General features: G+C 34.6%; 1 protein-coding gene across 1 annotated transcript in view; it reads right to left on the reverse strand.

Annotated features, from left to right (window-relative positions):
- Positions 1-386: 386 nt before the first annotated feature.
- DCN (decorin) overlaps positions 387-17115 on the reverse strand; it is a 37234-nt gene continuing 20505 nt past the window's right edge. Inside the window, 6 exon segments of the mRNA NM_001323188.1 lie at positions 387-1188; positions 1962-2100; positions 4997-5090; positions 6353-6466; positions 6681-6894; positions 15294-15406. Coding sequence (NP_001310117.1) covers positions 994-1188; positions 1962-2100; positions 4997-5090; positions 6353-6466; positions 6681-6894; positions 15294-15406 — 869 coding nt within the window. The 3' untranslated portion in view covers positions 387-993.

A 17115-nucleotide genomic window follows, 5' to 3' on the forward strand; every position in this document is an offset into this window, starting at 1 on the left:
TCATCTGATGGGGAGCCTGCATATCTCTACTTGACAGTTAAGAAGTGTTTAAAAAACAAAAACAGGAAAGGATGATGACAAATGTACAGTGTAGAAGAAATGAACAGTGAACTGCTATTATTTTTGTTTTAGATATATACATGGATTGATACCAAAGGTTAAAGCCTAATACCTTAGTCTGCAAAGTCACTTCACTGAAAATCAGTCAAGCTGCTCTTCCGACTAAGGTGAGAGGGATTTGCCCTAGAGAAAATCAGTTATTGAGCTCCAGACATAGGCTATAGGTTCCATACTGCAGACTACTCATTATTTTGTTCACTAGGATTATGTTAGACTAATCCCAAATAGCACTGCTCTAAAAAAAAAATGGCAAACTTAAAAGAACTATGTGTACAATATGAATTTATTTTTTTTCCCAAAATAATGACATCAGCAACAATTTTATTTGCCTCTGCTAAATAGATACATTCAAAATTAGCTTAGTGTTATAGTAATATTTTTAAACCTCCAGGGCTTGAAATAAATTTAAAGGAGGTAACTCTCTCCTCAAGTTTCAAGATGACTTGAGAGTCCTTTTTTCCTCTACTGTTTTTTTCAGTGGCTATAAAAATATGCTCAATTGCTATCTTTTTTTTTCTTTTTTTTTTTTTTTTTCTTTTTCTTAAATCATAGTTTGACAAATATTTACTCCGAATCTCATATACAGTGGAATCTGAAAACCTGTAGCATTCAGCAAACCAAAAATTACCACAGAAAGCATGCTGGAAAAGAAGGATGAGATAAGTCAGTTTAAAGCACAGACAGAAATTCTTTTTGATGGTATGTTTGATCTTGTTCATCTGTAATGATTAATTTATTTTACATAATTGGATCATCTCCACTTTACAGTGAAGTTTCTGGTATTTGGAATTAACTGTTAGCAACAATTTTTTGAACAGGCCCATTACAACACGTACTTTAGCTGAAATACAACCAAAACCCGCCTTTAGAAATCTATTTGTAATTTCCAATCTGTACTGCAGAGCGTTCATGGATACACCGGAAAGCAGAGGGCTGGATTTCCCAGTATTGCACAGGGTTGCTGAAGAGACTCACACCAGAATAGGTTGCCTTTTTGGTGTTGTAGCCAAGAGGGCAAAAGTCGTTGATACCAATGGAAGCAATCTTGTTGTTATGAAGATAGACCACCTGAAAATTATAGAATTGGAGAAGTGAGAAATAGAGATGCTGTGGCAAATAACAAAAACAATTTCATGTCAAACAGTTAGTATTGTGCAATATCATTCAGGCTAACACATCCACTTCTCCAGACAAATATCTGATTCTTCTTACTTTTTAAATTACCTGTAATTTATCAAATTAGAAATAATTTCTGGAGAAAGAGCAGAAATTGTGCACGCTAATACAGTAGTAGTACAATTTGATCATTCTGTAGCTGAAGCAAGAGACAAATGTGAAATTATTAACATAGCACTGTGGTTCAGAATTATATGCTGTATACAAAGAATGCATTTACTGTTGATTGGTTTCTGTTCAATTTTCACTCTCATGAGTGCAACTGTACAGGACTCAGAGCCAGAGTAACTGCTAATACTGATTTAAATAGTTGTTGATTACTTTGCTCCAGAGCGACCATTCCCAATGTGTTTTCTCAAGCTACATGGAGGCAGTGATTTCCATTCCGGAGTCTTCATTCTTGGGAAGCTTTCTCCCTGGACACCATGGGGGTCTTCATATTTGTTGTGTCTCTTTAGGCACACCAAGATACAAATTCATGCCTACAGATCTAGTCAAACAGAGTCCTGCTGTTTCTACTTTCCGTGTGTATTCAATGATAAATGAAACTTGCATCAAGTTACCTTTTTCAGAACTATATGTTTTCATTCAAAACTGAATAACAATTCATATATAATCTATAATCATCCAAACACTGTTATCTGAGGCAGTATGATAAACCTTACCTGGATGTATTTGTGTTCACCCAACCCACTAGGTACTCTGACAAGTTCATTGTTATTCAAATGAAGTTCTCTCAGATGAGGTACATTGTTCAGAGAACCATTCTCAACAGAAGAAATGCTGTTGAAGCTGAGACCCAATCTAGAAGAAAAAAAGAAGAAAAAAAAAAAAAAAGAAAGAAAAAAAAAAGAAAATAAACAAATGAAAACAATAGTAATCTTTCCCACATAATCATCTTTCTTGGGGTGATTACTTCTACAAACTACTATAGTAGAAAAGACCGTGATTATGCATAAGGTTCATAGTCACCACTGAGAAATAGTTTAGGTAAATGTATTAAAATGTCTGATATCTGGTGTGGGCTATCATACTTACTGCTATCGTGACTTCACTTAATTTACCCACAGTACTGCATACTTTTGTAAATTGTGTATATGCCTGATTCCACTGTAAGTACATGCTGTATATCCACATAGCCATCAGCCTTTCTTTAAAAGTTGACTCAGAGTTTCTCAAATGACTTTAGGATTGCTAACTGTAACTTTATTTGTCAAACTAGACCCACAATGACTAGAACTGTTAATTTTAAATCTTCACCACATCCTTCTAAAGTATACATGTAGTTAGAGCCATGTAGCAAACTGTAAACAGGAGCTGAGTCATGCAGTGATCTTCTCAGCAGAACACAGAAATGGGACTTTGCACATTTATACTGGGTTCCAGACCAGAATCTTAGCCACAGAATCATCCTTCCCAATCCATATATCCACATTCAGGGTTTATTAACACAGTTTCTGTGGTCCGGTTAGGAAAATGAGAAAGTCTCTCCTAAGTCTCAAGGCTCTATATTGCAGTAACGAATTCAGTGGTAATTCAGCAGTTGTGAGTAGGTGCTTTGTCCTTTGTTAACTCTTATTAACTGGTTTTTGAACTCAATTGAGGTTCTGCTTAAAAATGGAATAAAAAAGGATTATTGTGGAAAGTACAGAATGATTAAGATGTTAGGGCAGAACAGAATCTTCCCTCTTTTCCCATGGGAACAATGGAGAAGAGTTTGAAAATGATTATTGCTTACTATGTTGACAATTTCTATTTCCTTTTATATTAATAAAGTGATAACACAGTGTTTTAGCTGTCATGACATAATTGAAAAGCATAATCTAAACCATATCTAAGCATAGAAATAGTTCTTAGATCATTTTCGCTTTGTTTTGTCTTCAATAGCCCACACTTCTCTTAGCTGCACTTTAACAAACTGCCTTATGCAGGGCTTGAAGTAACCACAGGTATATGCACATTGATATTCTTCAGTAAATTTTAACAAGATCTAGAGACCTTAGTATCAGCAGTTGTATAATGCGTATATTCCTGTGCAAAGCTTCTTCCTGCATGAAACCAGCAAAATCTTTGTTCCCTTTACATTCCTGAGACAGTTGTTTTTTTTTTCACTGAAGTACTACATGTAAAATTTTGAAAGACTTGTGAGTAATTTTACAAGGAAAAAAAAAAAAGAAAAATATCATTTGTATACTAAAGCTCAAGCACTCAAGAGAGAATAAGTGGAAAAACTACATCAAGTTCTTCCATGGAAGTTTATAGTTCAAACCAGAGTCAGGAGAGCAACCTGTTTCTCACAGGTCAATTATTGGTTAAGACCAGCTATTATGTTGTTGAGCGCTGTTGATACAATCCAGACGGGGGGTAATCTGACACCATACTGATGTTCCTAATGTCTTACCCTTGCAAATAAAAATTATTTGTGGGTAGTTTATTTCTGTGGAACTGCAGGGGGATACATACTGCCCTTGAGATTTATCACAAATGCTGTCCTGTAACATTCTGATGTACATGTCCATTGTGTTACACCCAGCACCCTCCTTTTTCATCAGATCTTTACTTTGCCTTACTTTTCATCTTTTCAAAAGATTTCAGACTCTGCTTACACTGCTTGCTCAACCACAGGCCAGAGAGAACAGTTTTATAAGTTGGTGCCCACTCTGCACAGCTCCACATTTCCAGACCACAAGAGAGTTTTTTTGCTTCTCACTGTGGTACAGTGCAACCACAATGGAAACAGCCCAGGGTTAGATATTCTGAGTGGTCCACTAGCACTTGCTCCATGTAACTTTAAGATGGAATTGCAACAGTATTAACTACGTAATGTTGCCCATAGTGTTCTTCAGAGATTAACATCAAAAAGCAGAAAAACAGCATCATCTGCAGGACAATACATTTCCATACAGTAAATTACTTTCTACCTGAGTAATTAAGAACTTGGTGGTCTTTCTTTCTTTTTTTTACTTAAAGTTTTATTTATCATTTGCCTGAAGGATTTCATGCTAAGCTGCTATCATTAACAATAATTGCTACTTAGTGCTGTAACCCATAATTATGGCATTTTTATTTTGTTTGTGACATCCAGGAAAAGACTTATTTTAATCAAGGATGGAAATTTAATCAAACATGAATATCAGACATGAATCAAAATGTCTTGTTTTACAAGCTGTAGAAAGCTGCTGTGAACCTCATCACTTGGGACTGCCAGCTTCAAAACTTGTGAATGTGTCTTAATTATTACTTCTATCGCTGTGCTAAACTGTAGCCCAAGCTACCAAACATTGGTAAATTTTAATCCTTTTGCTGAACAGTCTTTGTTTGATTTCTGTTTGTTTTTTGGTTTTTTTTTTTTTTTCATTATGAACAACTGAATGCTTAATACGAAGATCTAGGAATTAGACACAATAATCTGAGTGATAGTGAATAATGTTTCTATTTTCTTAAAAGAGTTTTAAAATATAACAGTAATCACATGAACAAACTGGTGTACATCACTCATAACTGAAGATAGTTGGAAAGAGTGCTCAAAAATAAAGTTATTTGTATTGTTATTTCATTGTGCAGGTTTTAGGAGCTTTTCCTCTAAGTTATTTAAAGCTTCAGTGATAATGCTTACAAGCCCAGAATTATGTTTTCAATTGCATCTGTAATGGATTTTCAACTAATATTTAAATGTGAAAAGAAAACAATAAACACTTACTTAGCCAAGTTGGTGAGTCCAGACAGACCTTCCGCATCAATTTTGCTGATTTTGTTTCCATCAAGGTGAAGTTCAGTGAGAGATGGAGGAAGACCTGAGACAGAGAACATTATCAAATTACTTTTGATAAAACTTTAATATTTTATGTTTGCTTCTTTCTTTGGGGTAGGGAAAAAGGAGGGGAGGGTGTGTTAAAGATTGTTGCCAGATATGGCCGAGATTGGTTCCATGAATGGAACAGGACACTTTCACGCTCAGGTAAACTGAAAACAGCTGATAAGGATTTATTTGCCATTAAATAAAATGAATCTCTTAAGGTCATAAAAAAAAACAAAAACAAAACAACCAGTTCATTCTTGAGAAATATCTAAATGAAGTTCTTTACAGATATTCTAGCCTTTGTGATTACATAAAAGGGACACATATAATTGTGCTACATGTGAATAGCCTGACTAAAATGAAGGCTTTTTCTCAGACATTCTTATATATAAATAACAACAGCAGGAAATGACATTCTAAAGATGAGGAAAAAAAAATAGTTTTATTGTATTTTTAATGAGGTACAAACTAGTTTGCAAATTCTATTTATCAGGAAAAGAAACTGGAACCAAATATTTTAACTATCTGTCTTAGCTCATTCAAAGAAACATTCAAAACAGGAAACGTTGCAAGAAAGAAATAACAACTAGTATTAAACTTTCAAAGAAGTAGAGCTACTTCAAAACATTTTGCTGGCTGAAGTATGAATAAACTGAATACAATTTCCTCTGCATTGGAGACATTCTTTATTTCTTTTCTTTTTAAAATGCTTATACCAAAGTTGTTTTTGCTTTGTAGTGATTTTCAATGAAATACTTTAAAATGGCAAATATTTCTGTTTTGCATAGGAATGGTCTTTTGGCTTCAATTCACTGGGTTCATGGATGGCTGATTCTATGCTTGTAGAGCTTCAGTTAATTCTGCATGACTTTACATTTGTACAGTGTTGAGCAGGTTCACAAACCAGGCTTAGAGGAGGAAAACATTCTTCTGCTTTATATTTCAGCTATGTGACAAAGAAAGCAAAGTAACATAAAATGCCTTACTTCTTAAAGTACACCACTTCTGGAGCTTCCCATAAGGGTAAAACAAAATTTTCCAAACCAATTAAAGCCAAAAGACCAGAGAATTAATTTTTTGAGTGTGTGTTTTTGTCTGGTGTTTGTTTGTTTGTTTGTATCTCTTTAATAATAGTCAGCTAGTGGATATTCTACAAAATAAGTCCCTAATCTATTTACTTTATAAGTTTATCTAGCTAGCTAGAAGTCACTGCCTTACACTTGTGTAAATCTGTCAAATATTTACTGAAGTTCTTACCTTTAGGAATGCTGGTAATGTTGGTGTCTGCAATACGGATATAGGAAAGCCTCTTCATCCCTTGAAAAGCTCCATTTTCAATGCCTGAGCTCTTGAGAGGATTGGTGCCTAGTTCTGTTAACAAAAGATGTTCAGTGAGTTGTACTGTAGTGGACGTATCAATACACATAAAACTTCAGGTCTCTATCAGATGAAAGTTAATTTAATAGTATAATTTACTAACACAATTTTGTGGCTTTCTACATAAAATTACCAAGAGAAATAAGTACTTGTTGAAAAATTATGCAATATGCTGGATTGATTTATTTATAGATTACCATGCTCATACCTAAGACAATCACTTGATTCAGTCCATTAAAAACTGCTTTCCTCAACTTGGAGATCTCATTTTCATGAGCACGTATCTCCTGAAGAGACTTTGGCATATTTTCTGGAAGTTCCTTCAAATTATTCTTGGATAGGTACAGTCTTTCCAGTTTCTTCAGAGGAGCAAAAGCTTGTGGACTTATTTTGCTGATTTTGTTGTTAACAAGGATCAATGCCTGTGGAATAATGACAGAAATCTCAGATGATTACTGGGAAAATGATTTAAAGAATGAAGGATTTAAAAAATATTTATTATTTTTCTAGCTTTTTTTTTTTATGTCACTTGATGGCTAATATAGTGAGCTGAAGAAAATGTTGTGCAATACGAAAATAAACAGACTAAGGACTCATGAAATAGAGAAAGATAAGCAAGACCTACATAACTACAAATGACAATTCACTGCTGAGTTATATGCAACTTCTCTTAATATCCAGAAGAATCCTAATTTATATCCAAAACATCCTTCCATATGAAATCTGTGAAGAGTAAGTCATGAATATAAAATTAACATCAGTAGTATTTGCTTTTTTTTTTTTTTTCCTGACTAGATAGGAGGTATAGTAGTAGCTTTGTTTAATCAGAGCAAAAATTTATATCTTGTCCATCATCGCACAACCATAATAAGTTAAGTAAGTACTAAATCATTGTGCCTGGACTACCTACCTAGAAAACTGAGAGGTAAGAAGATAGTTTAAGATAATATTTGATGTGTCCTTTTTTCCTAATGGACTCATCCTGAGCTTATCCTGCGGAAAGCAAGCATTGTGATCTCTATGTGCTTTCACTGAGTATGCGTAAAGTAGAGCAAATCTGGTTTTAATTTTGTATGCTACCTAGCAATACCACATTTGCAAAAGGAGGTAGAAGAGGTCACTCACAGTTCAGCAAAGCATTTCACTAACAATAAGTCTCTCCCAAAGTAAATATACTGGTCAGTGGAAGCTAGGGCCACAGCTCTCTTGTATTTCAGACTGCTATAAGAACTGCTATAAGAACAGTTTTTGTTTTCTAAGGGAAAACTGCCAGAATTTGGAAGCAGCTGCAACTTCTCTCCTTAGAGTAAGAAATCTACCTGCACAGTGTTAGGACATGGGAAACATTCAGTTATTAAGAGGGGTACAGCTTGAATTATGCACGTTAGTCTCTTTCACTGCTTTAATCATGACAGAATAACTAAATGTACTAGTGCTTTACAATCCTTTTGGTTGATTTTAACAGTTTTCTGTAGATAATCTAAACCAATACTAAGTAAGAGAGTTTTGACCCATGAGCATGTGAAATTTTTAACCTACATCTGCTTTTTATCACTTGGTCATCTCTTTCAGCTAAAGTTTCACTTTATCTTTTAATAATTGTTTTATCTCCTTTCAGATTTTCTTTTTTTTTTTTTTTTTTTACTTTTCAATAAAAATATCTGTGGTTTGACTATCAAAGCTGATGTTCTGATGTAAAATATTTCTCACTAAAAATAGATGGGTATACAGCTTGCCTTGTAATCTAAATATCCTGTGAGTAGTTAATGTTCAGAGAACAGCTAAAGCTCTTGTGAGGACTGCTTGTCCTGATCAAAACCATCTTGAGGAAACATACAGAAGAGTTGTTTTATTCAAAGATTCAGAGTATCTACCTCACTTAGAAATGATGATATCTTTCAAAAGTATGCTTAGAAATGCTTTCACAGTGGGAACATACATACTGGTGGTATAAGCTGGAAAAGTATCACGACCCTGTAGTTTTCAACTTATTTTTGCACCAGAATGTCAGTTCTCACTGGCATCCTGCTGTGTGAGTCCTGCTATTCTGAACCTACATTATTTCTCACACTGCTGTGCAGCTTTAAGGAAGTAAAAACAAGCCCACACATCAGAGTTTGAAAGGAGAAGTTTTACTGTCTCCCAGAGCAACAGCAAATGATGAGGATAACACACCAGCAGAGCACCTGGCCAGCCGTACCCATGGGTTCCTTTCCCACTTCACAATAACTCTATTATACGCAAGACTTGGAGAAAGAAGTTATTAGCCTTTGAGCACTGCTGTTTATTTTCCTCAGAATGTGCCCCGTATGGTTTGCAAGTAACAAAAGTTTAAACAAAACACAATAAAATTAAATGAAAAACTCTGGGGAATTTAGAGGTCATTGAAAACAGGAACTAGAGGAGAAAAGCTGAGGGAAAACATCTGCAGGCCGTTCTACTGAAGAAGGGATGTTAGGCAAAAAAAATAAAAAATGCCACATGGACTATTTCCTGAATATAGCCCAGATGGCATGGCGGGGCATGACACATATTTTGTAAAAGAACAGCTCCATGTAGTAAGTTTGTGTAGGGCTAAATAATGCTCAGAGGGAAAAATGAGGGTCAATCTGAAAGCACTGAAAGAGCCTGACCTGTAGCTAGCAATTGTAGTGCTGCTTGTATAAAATGATCTTGCAGATTGAAGAATCCCTTAGGATAATACCTGAAGACAGCCAAAGGAATAATTTGTTTTCAAAAATCTCTCTTCTTCTCTGCTTTCCCTATTTGGTGGAGGGACTAGAGATAGTTATATACATATGTGTGTGTATATAAGAAAATCACCAATACTGAAGCATATCACCAATGCCCACATGAAAGGCTTTTAGCACACACATGTTCTAGCATGACTTGCTACGGATACTGAGGTATTTAGCCACAGGCAGGAAAAGAGTTGAGAAAGAAAAAGAAAGAGACGCAAATATATGAAGCATTAAAGACATTGCATATTTGAGATCAGAGGCTACACAGAAATTTGTTATGAATAAGAGAAAAATTAGCTTCTATTCTCTTGTTCTGAGATAAAGACTTTTTCTATTGTTATATACAGTATAATATGCATATCATAAATCCGACAGCTCTCATGCAGTTCCTGAATGGTAAGCATTGGCTATATTTATTACTGTAAATTTCTCTACACTAATACCTATGGACCACTGCATCATGGTAGTTCAAGCAGTGCTTAGAGAGTAAAAAGACAAGCTGTGCTCCAAAGATAGTTTAATTTTTACTGACACATTTCTTATATTAGTGTAGTAACAAAATACACGTATAAATAAATAAAAGGGGAAAAGGGCTGGATGACATAAATAGATGCAGGCTCCTCCATGAGAGTCTTGCCATTTACCTCCCCCTGACCTGGTTTCTGCCTCAAATATTCATTCCCCTAACAAAAACGGATTCACAGTTCAGGCAGAGTTTGGAACACTTGCTGGCATGCTCTTGTCAAAAAACAAACAGCAGAGTGAATATGTGGCCATTATATAGGAACTAGCATAGTGTTCCAGGGGTTATAAAAACCTGAGATTTTTATCTTGGCCAGAGGTGAAGAGAGGGGAAATATATCTTTTTGTGTCATTTCATTATGTGAGAACCTCAGGGTTCTGTGGGGTTACCATCCTTACATCTGTCCTTCATAGTTTAGAACAGTTTGAATTAAGAGCCTTGCCAAAATCCAAAATGAACTGTAGAACAATCAGCAAATTGTTATCAACCCTAATACGTGCTGATACATCTGTTTTGCCAGCTGGGTATGGAGCTCTTACCTAACATCAAATCTTTAATGATGCATGCGGCCTTCAGGGTTTAAACTAAAAAATCAATCTGCAGGCCTGATGGAATTTCTTTAATTTCCTGGGTTATGTATTTTATTATTACCTGTTGTTTTATTGTAGTGCTGCTAGGAACAGTAATGCCTTAAGAACTGTAAGCTCAGGAGTCAGCATTCAAATAAAAATATTAATAAATTCAGTCATTTTTTTTGCCTGATGGTTTCAGTTGTTAATGCATACTTGTATGCTGGACTACTTGTGTGTAGTCAAGCTTTTCTGCCAAACACTAAGAGTGAGTGTGCATGTGCAGGGGAAACGAACTAACAAAAACAAAACCCAAAAAACCCTTTTTACTTCCTTTTCTGTGTTTTACTGGAAGACAGAATGTTACAAAATAAGCATTCATTTTAAAAATCATAAAGATTGGTAAAGTTGAAGGAACCAAGAGGCCCTGAATCCAAGGAGGTTTCTGAACAGAATTCCAGATGTTTTATCTTATGGGGAACATACAATCTACAGTCTTTATGCAGAGAAAAGATAATGGTATTTAAAAAGCATGGTGGTGTAATGATATTTTTTTAGGTTTCAAGTTAAATTCTTTGATAAGATTCAGTAAAGTGGATCAAGTGGCCATAGCTAAGAAAGGCAAGGAATAAGGGATGGCATGGAAAGGAGAGGGAAGAGGTGGATGAACTGTTAAGAAGGAGATGGCAAGGCACTGAAACAAACCTGTTAGTATACAGGAAAGAAAACTATGGAAAGCAGTTTGATCACATCCAAAGCACCTTGTTGGGTAATCTCACCAAGCCAAAGAGTCTACTGCAGCTGTAGCTTGCACAGAGTTTGAGCTGTCACTGGGAAGTATTGTGTAATGTGACTTACACAGATGACCAGAGAACAGCTGTCTCTGTGTTTTATTGCTCCTTTAAAAATAATCCTAATGTTCTGGCATTCTAAAGAACACTTTGACACTACTGTTGTCTACTGGGGCAAGCATTTAGGTCTTTCACTTTATCATAATTTACTTGTTTACTTTATTTATTATTTATTTATTTCTGTTATGGCTGTGTTCTATTAAAATTCTATTTTTCTTTGCTTTTTTGGTATTCTGAAACTCTCCAAATTTTTGAAGACCTAAAACTACTTTTTCCTGCTGTTTTTGTGCTCACACAAAAAGATCTTTGTCTTCTGCACATTAAAAAAAATCTTTTTCCATGCATGTTATGTGTCATACATTGCTTGTTTCTGTGGAAAATTTCATTGTGCATTCAGCAGAGTACAAAAGAGAGTCTGAAAAATGGGATCCCTCTAAAGGAGTGCTGTAGATCAGATAGACCAACATGTTCTTTCTCTGAATATTTGTCAGGGACCCACCAGATTACAAGAAGCATTTGGAGAATGCTCACAGAAATATAGTTTGAACTTGGGATATTCCGCAATTCTAAGAAGTTCTAAAATGGAGACAAGGGAAGTGTCTGTCAGTTCTATCAAGAATATCTATTAGGTGATAGTGGGAATTGAGTTTGGAAGTAGAACTTGGGCAGAGACTTCTGCCTATAGTTTACAGTAAGCTAGTGGTTACTATACAGTCTACAATTTGTGATTCAAAGAGTAGCATTTTTACTTAATTTCTCCTTTGATTGCGCCTGTGAAAAGGAAACTGAAGCGGTGATAAGTCATTCAAAGTCTGTGTTCTTTCATTAATATTTTTATCTGTCAGGAAATTTTCTGTATCCCTGGAAGGTGTTTTTAGACTTATTCTCAGTTGTTTTTTCTTATCCTTCTATAGGGAGCCCTCTTCTGATATAAATAAATAAGCAAAAATTGAGGGCATAAAACATTTTTCACGTAAAACACTTTTTTTTTTTTCCATAAAATATTGCTTACAAAGAGTATTTCAGTTTATTTGACCATGCACTTAACACTGATCGTTACTTGTGGATATGGTTGTAAATTTAAGTCCCTTGCTCTGATCTTCTCTGTGCTTTTATTATAAATGAAAATAGGTTGGGCTCTGTTGTACACAGAACCATGGCTTCGTATTCATCCATCAATTTCAACTCAGCAATGTTCCATTTGATTTCAGCCCAATATTATATTCACCTTCCTTTACTGTACTAACGCAATGCCTTTGAAAAATTCCTGTTGGAAAAGCATGCAGTTACTTTCATGTTATTTGTACAATCTTTCGCTGATGTCATACACAGTTGTTTCTATTACTTCTTTTCCAAAGTGCCAGGTATTATGCTGGTTTGTTTTGGCTTTGCCACACAGCATGTAACTTCATGTGCTGTTTTCCTAAACTCCTCCTTCAGCTTACTTATGTAGTATTTCAGATTTTTTTTTATATGTCCATGGAGTCAAAGCACTGTACTTTCACCAGGAGTCTCCGTTCGCCTCGAAAATTATGACAGCAGCATAGAAAGATTTCTTCTTCCTTTTCCAATATCATTTCTAAATGTATTATCACAAGTTTAAATCATAAGCAAATAATCTACATAAAGTCACACAACTTTCTGAAACTGCAAATCGTTGCTTTCTCCAAGTTCTGTGTTTTTTTTTTCATTATTGTTCTGAGACCTCCAATTAAAGTCTATCTCATGTTTCATTTTTATAGTATGGAGTCTCATTCGATATTTTTTTAGACCAATTTTGACAGCTCAGTCACATTTTCCTGGTTTTCTTGAAAACTATAAAAATATCAGGTATACCACCACCTTTACTTTGGTGCTTTTTGTGCCTCCTCCTTTGCAGGCATATATTATTTGCATTTAAATATTCCCTTAATTGAAACCTTTTCTACTTGTTTTCCATGCTCCCCAGCTGCAAATTTTGACTGCATTTTGACCTCAAAAAATTTAATTTACACTGAACATCTTTGTAGTTATTCAGTCCTCTTTTACGTCATTTAAGAGCTTAATTAGTTGCATTTGTACTGAAAGAGAAGACATGGGCAAGATAAAGAGATCTCTTTGCTCCTTATCATGGCTTTTAGCACAAATTCAACTGCAATTTGATTTGTTCATGAAAATCTCTTCTAAAACTATTATATCTATGGTAGGTCATGTCTATAGGAACGAGAAATGAATTTAAAAGTGTTGTTCAAAGGAGTAAACTGAATATACCATCTTTTTTTTCTTTATTAAGATGTGTATGAATTAGGATTACAGAGAATTGTTCTTTAAATGCTTATGCAAGTGGTAATTTTATGCAAAAGACCGTGCAGTTCCTGATTATTTCAGATTTTGGAACAGTAATAGATATAATTTATGCAACTATTTCTGGTTTAGTAGAGTCTTAAAAGGTTTCATATTTTGGTAGATGTCCAGAAACTTTTGAACATCACACTGTCAAGTGTAAGGCTATCACAAGTCTGTGATGTGTATCTGAGAATATGATTTTTAAATGTTTATATGTGAGATATGTACATATATATCACACACATGCACACACATATCCTTAAAATAAAAAAAAGATCTCTTTCAAGAGAGCATATTACTTTTTGAGGGATAATGTGCATGTATTCTAAAGAAAGCATAGTAACCAATTCTATTTCATCCTTTTATACTAAATGACTCGGTGAAGCCATATGTAGACATAATAATGTTGAAGAAGGTGGAGGAGGATATAATTGTTCCCACATCTTACACAACGAGAAAAATGATGCCTGCCAAGCATAAAGGTGCTGCTTAGTTGCATAAATGTACATGGGTAAATCATTTTTTTGGCGGAGATAGAGGAATCCTTTTCCCTTACTGAGGAAATCTAAGAAAATCAGAATGTTCTATAGGTAATTTAGTGAAATCTTGTTACTGCTGTCATTCTTCTTTGTTTTCCACCGGTCTCTAAACATGCCTGGCTACTTTTGGGAGTAAGGTAAAGAAATAATGTCTCCCCTGAAGTGTTACCTATTTAATTCAGTATTAAATTATATCTGATTTAATAAGAGAAAGAAAAATATCCATTGAATTAAAGTCGGCGAGATGACATCACTCACAACAGCTTAACTCACAGCACAGAGTATAATGAAGACCTGAACTGTGTGCCAAGTAGGAAGATATTATTGGTGCCAGTGCTTTTCATATGAAATACCATTTCATGCAGTGTTGTGAGGAAAAGATGAGTTTCACTGAAAATGTTTCTTTGTTGGTTTTTGTTTGTTTGTTTGTTTCAACATCCAGCAGACAATCATCACTGAAAAAAAAACCAGGACACTTCCAAAGTGGATGAAAACTAAAACAAGCAGGAAGGAAGTAGATTGTCAAATCTGTTCAGTAGCAGAACACAAGAATTGTAAAAAAAAAAAAAAACAAAAAAAAAAAAAAACCCAATTTGGAAGCATAGATCTTCTCATTCAAGGTCAGATGTAGAAATCTACGCAACAGTTGCTAAAATTATATGACAAGAACCTCATCATGATCTACTCATGCATCTCCCTCCATTTCAACCAGTCATTGTATCCCTAGTAATTATTCAAAACCGCTCAAAGAAATTTAAGAGGGAGAAAATGATTGTTTGGGTGATAGCAAAGGGAAAACAGTCAGTAGTGTTGGAAGAATAGTGTTGGCAGTTGTAGATGGATAAGGGTAGAATTTTACTAATAGGCAATTATTGGCAAAACCATAATGTCATTGTAGTGCAGCAGGCATAATTTTGGCTTGAAAGGATGCTTGGGCTAAAATTAGAAAACAAAAAACTGATGACATCATAGAGAGTGCAAAGAACACTCCGTGAGCTCAGAGGCAGGAGGGGAAGGAATACAGTAATGAGTGAATGATGAGTGAGGATGTCATGGAGAACAGGAACATAATGGAAGGGAGACAGTTACAAATAGAAGAAAACTAGTGAAGATCTTTAGTGGCATGAGGAAAGAGTTTACAGGGGAGGAATTAGAAAGAGACTGGGACAGTGGAGGAAGATCACAGAATATTTAATCAATATTCCTTAAAAACATAGGCACTAGGCCCAAACCACCATTTTTTCATCCAGTTTGTGTTCAGCTATACACTTACATGAAGATTCTTCAAATTCTTGAAATCTCCATCTCGAATTTCGGTGATTTTGTTGTTCTGTAAATCCAGCAGAGTTGTGTCAGGGGGAAGGTCTTTTGGCACTCTTTCCAGACCTAGGATCAGTAAAAAGAATAAACAATTGACTTTGAAATCAAATTCCAACAGAGACCAGTATTTCCCTTAGTTACATTTACCTTTCAGTAAACATTTCTAGAACTCATTTCCTGAAGAAGCTTATGAAAACTTATTTGACAGAATTTCTGTCTCTGAAGAGTTAGAGGGAGTTTTATTTTGCTATGTCAAATTGAAATTTACCTATTAACATTTCCATTATGCTCTTTTCTGAAAATATATCTGAGCTATATCTTGAGTTTGTCAAAATTATTTCTAATGCATTCTAACCTACTGACTTTTGTGAATAAAAATTGCTTTCAGAAATAAATACTGCATTTATTGATTTCACTGTTTCTTAGTCTTATTGGATAGAAAGCATTTTCTGCTATTTAAAGGGTAGTAGATTTTTTTATTGAAAGAAGGGTGGTTGCTAATTAGAAGCATTTCCAGAAAAAATACTGTTTGTTTGACAGTAGCTAAATAACTTTCAGTGAAGTCCACCTTAAAAAAAAAAAGAAAAGACACAAAACCCCCACTTTTCTGTCAGCTGAAACTGCGTCCAAGTTTTCTGGAGAACAAATCTCTTGGTTTCTCTACAGCTGCCAAAAGAACATCAGACAGTTTAAATTAAAGACTCTCTTTGGGACTATTTTCTGAATAGCTGATATATAAGTCCAATGAAGTAATGGAAATTAAATTATTTAGTGTTAAATAACACTCACTTTACCCAGCTTTCCTTTCATAGTGTGACTTGGAATACAGCAAATTAATAGTCATTCTGATTTACCACAAAGTTAATGTTTCTTTCCTAGCTCATCCTTAAAATAAATCCTTTTAAAATAAATCAAAATAAAAATAAATGAAAAAAACAAACCACAATTAAAAAAAACCAAAACAAAACACAAAAAGCAAACAAACAAATAAACAAAAAAAACCAGAACGTGAAATGTTAAATGAAGAAATGAACAGCTTGTAAATATACAGACATTAATGAAGTCTCAATATGGACAGCTGACAGCAGTAAATATCACCAGGTAGGATTTCAATAAATTTTTCAAGAAATATTTCTGAAGCTGTACACAGAGTTTCCTGGGAATTATGTCTGTAAGTGTCTCCTGAACATGTCTGTGGACTGCATAAGAAACAGTGTTCTCAGATTAAAAATTTTGACTATCTTTTAAATTAAGTGTATTTTAATCTAATAAATGGGACTTCAAAGACATTAAGATATTTTTGTCCAAATAAGTTGCTCACAAAGGCTGTTGAGTCTTCATCCATGGGGGTGTTCAAAGCACAGCCCTGAGCTACCTGCTGTAATGGATCTTGCATTGACAGGATACCATCTGAAGACATTTTCTCCATACTCAAAAATTCTGTGATTCAGAGGTGTTTAATAGAGGGGGGAAAATAAAATAATAGAATAAAATAAAATAAAATAAAATAGGTCTTATTTTGAATTATTATGGCTAATCATTAAAAGAATGGTGCATTTGGCACCATACTTAGTGCTTCTAAATCACATTAAAGAGCACTGTTGTCTGGTTAATACTGCAAAACTGCCATAAGCTCTTGAAAGGCCACATTTTAATACAGTTAGTGGCTCACTAAGAATTCATTATAGATCTGGTCACATTATTTAAAATAACTCCATGCAGATGAGACCTCAAATTTGTCTTTTGGAACTTTGACAGACTCTTCCAAGGCGTTG

This window comes from Coturnix japonica, chromosome 1 (assembly GCF_001577835.2).
Source record: "Coturnix japonica isolate 7356 chromosome 1, Coturnix japonica 2.1, whole genome shotgun sequence".
In the NCBI taxonomy this organism is placed as follows: Eukaryota; Metazoa; Chordata; class Aves; order Galliformes; family Phasianidae; genus Coturnix; species Coturnix japonica.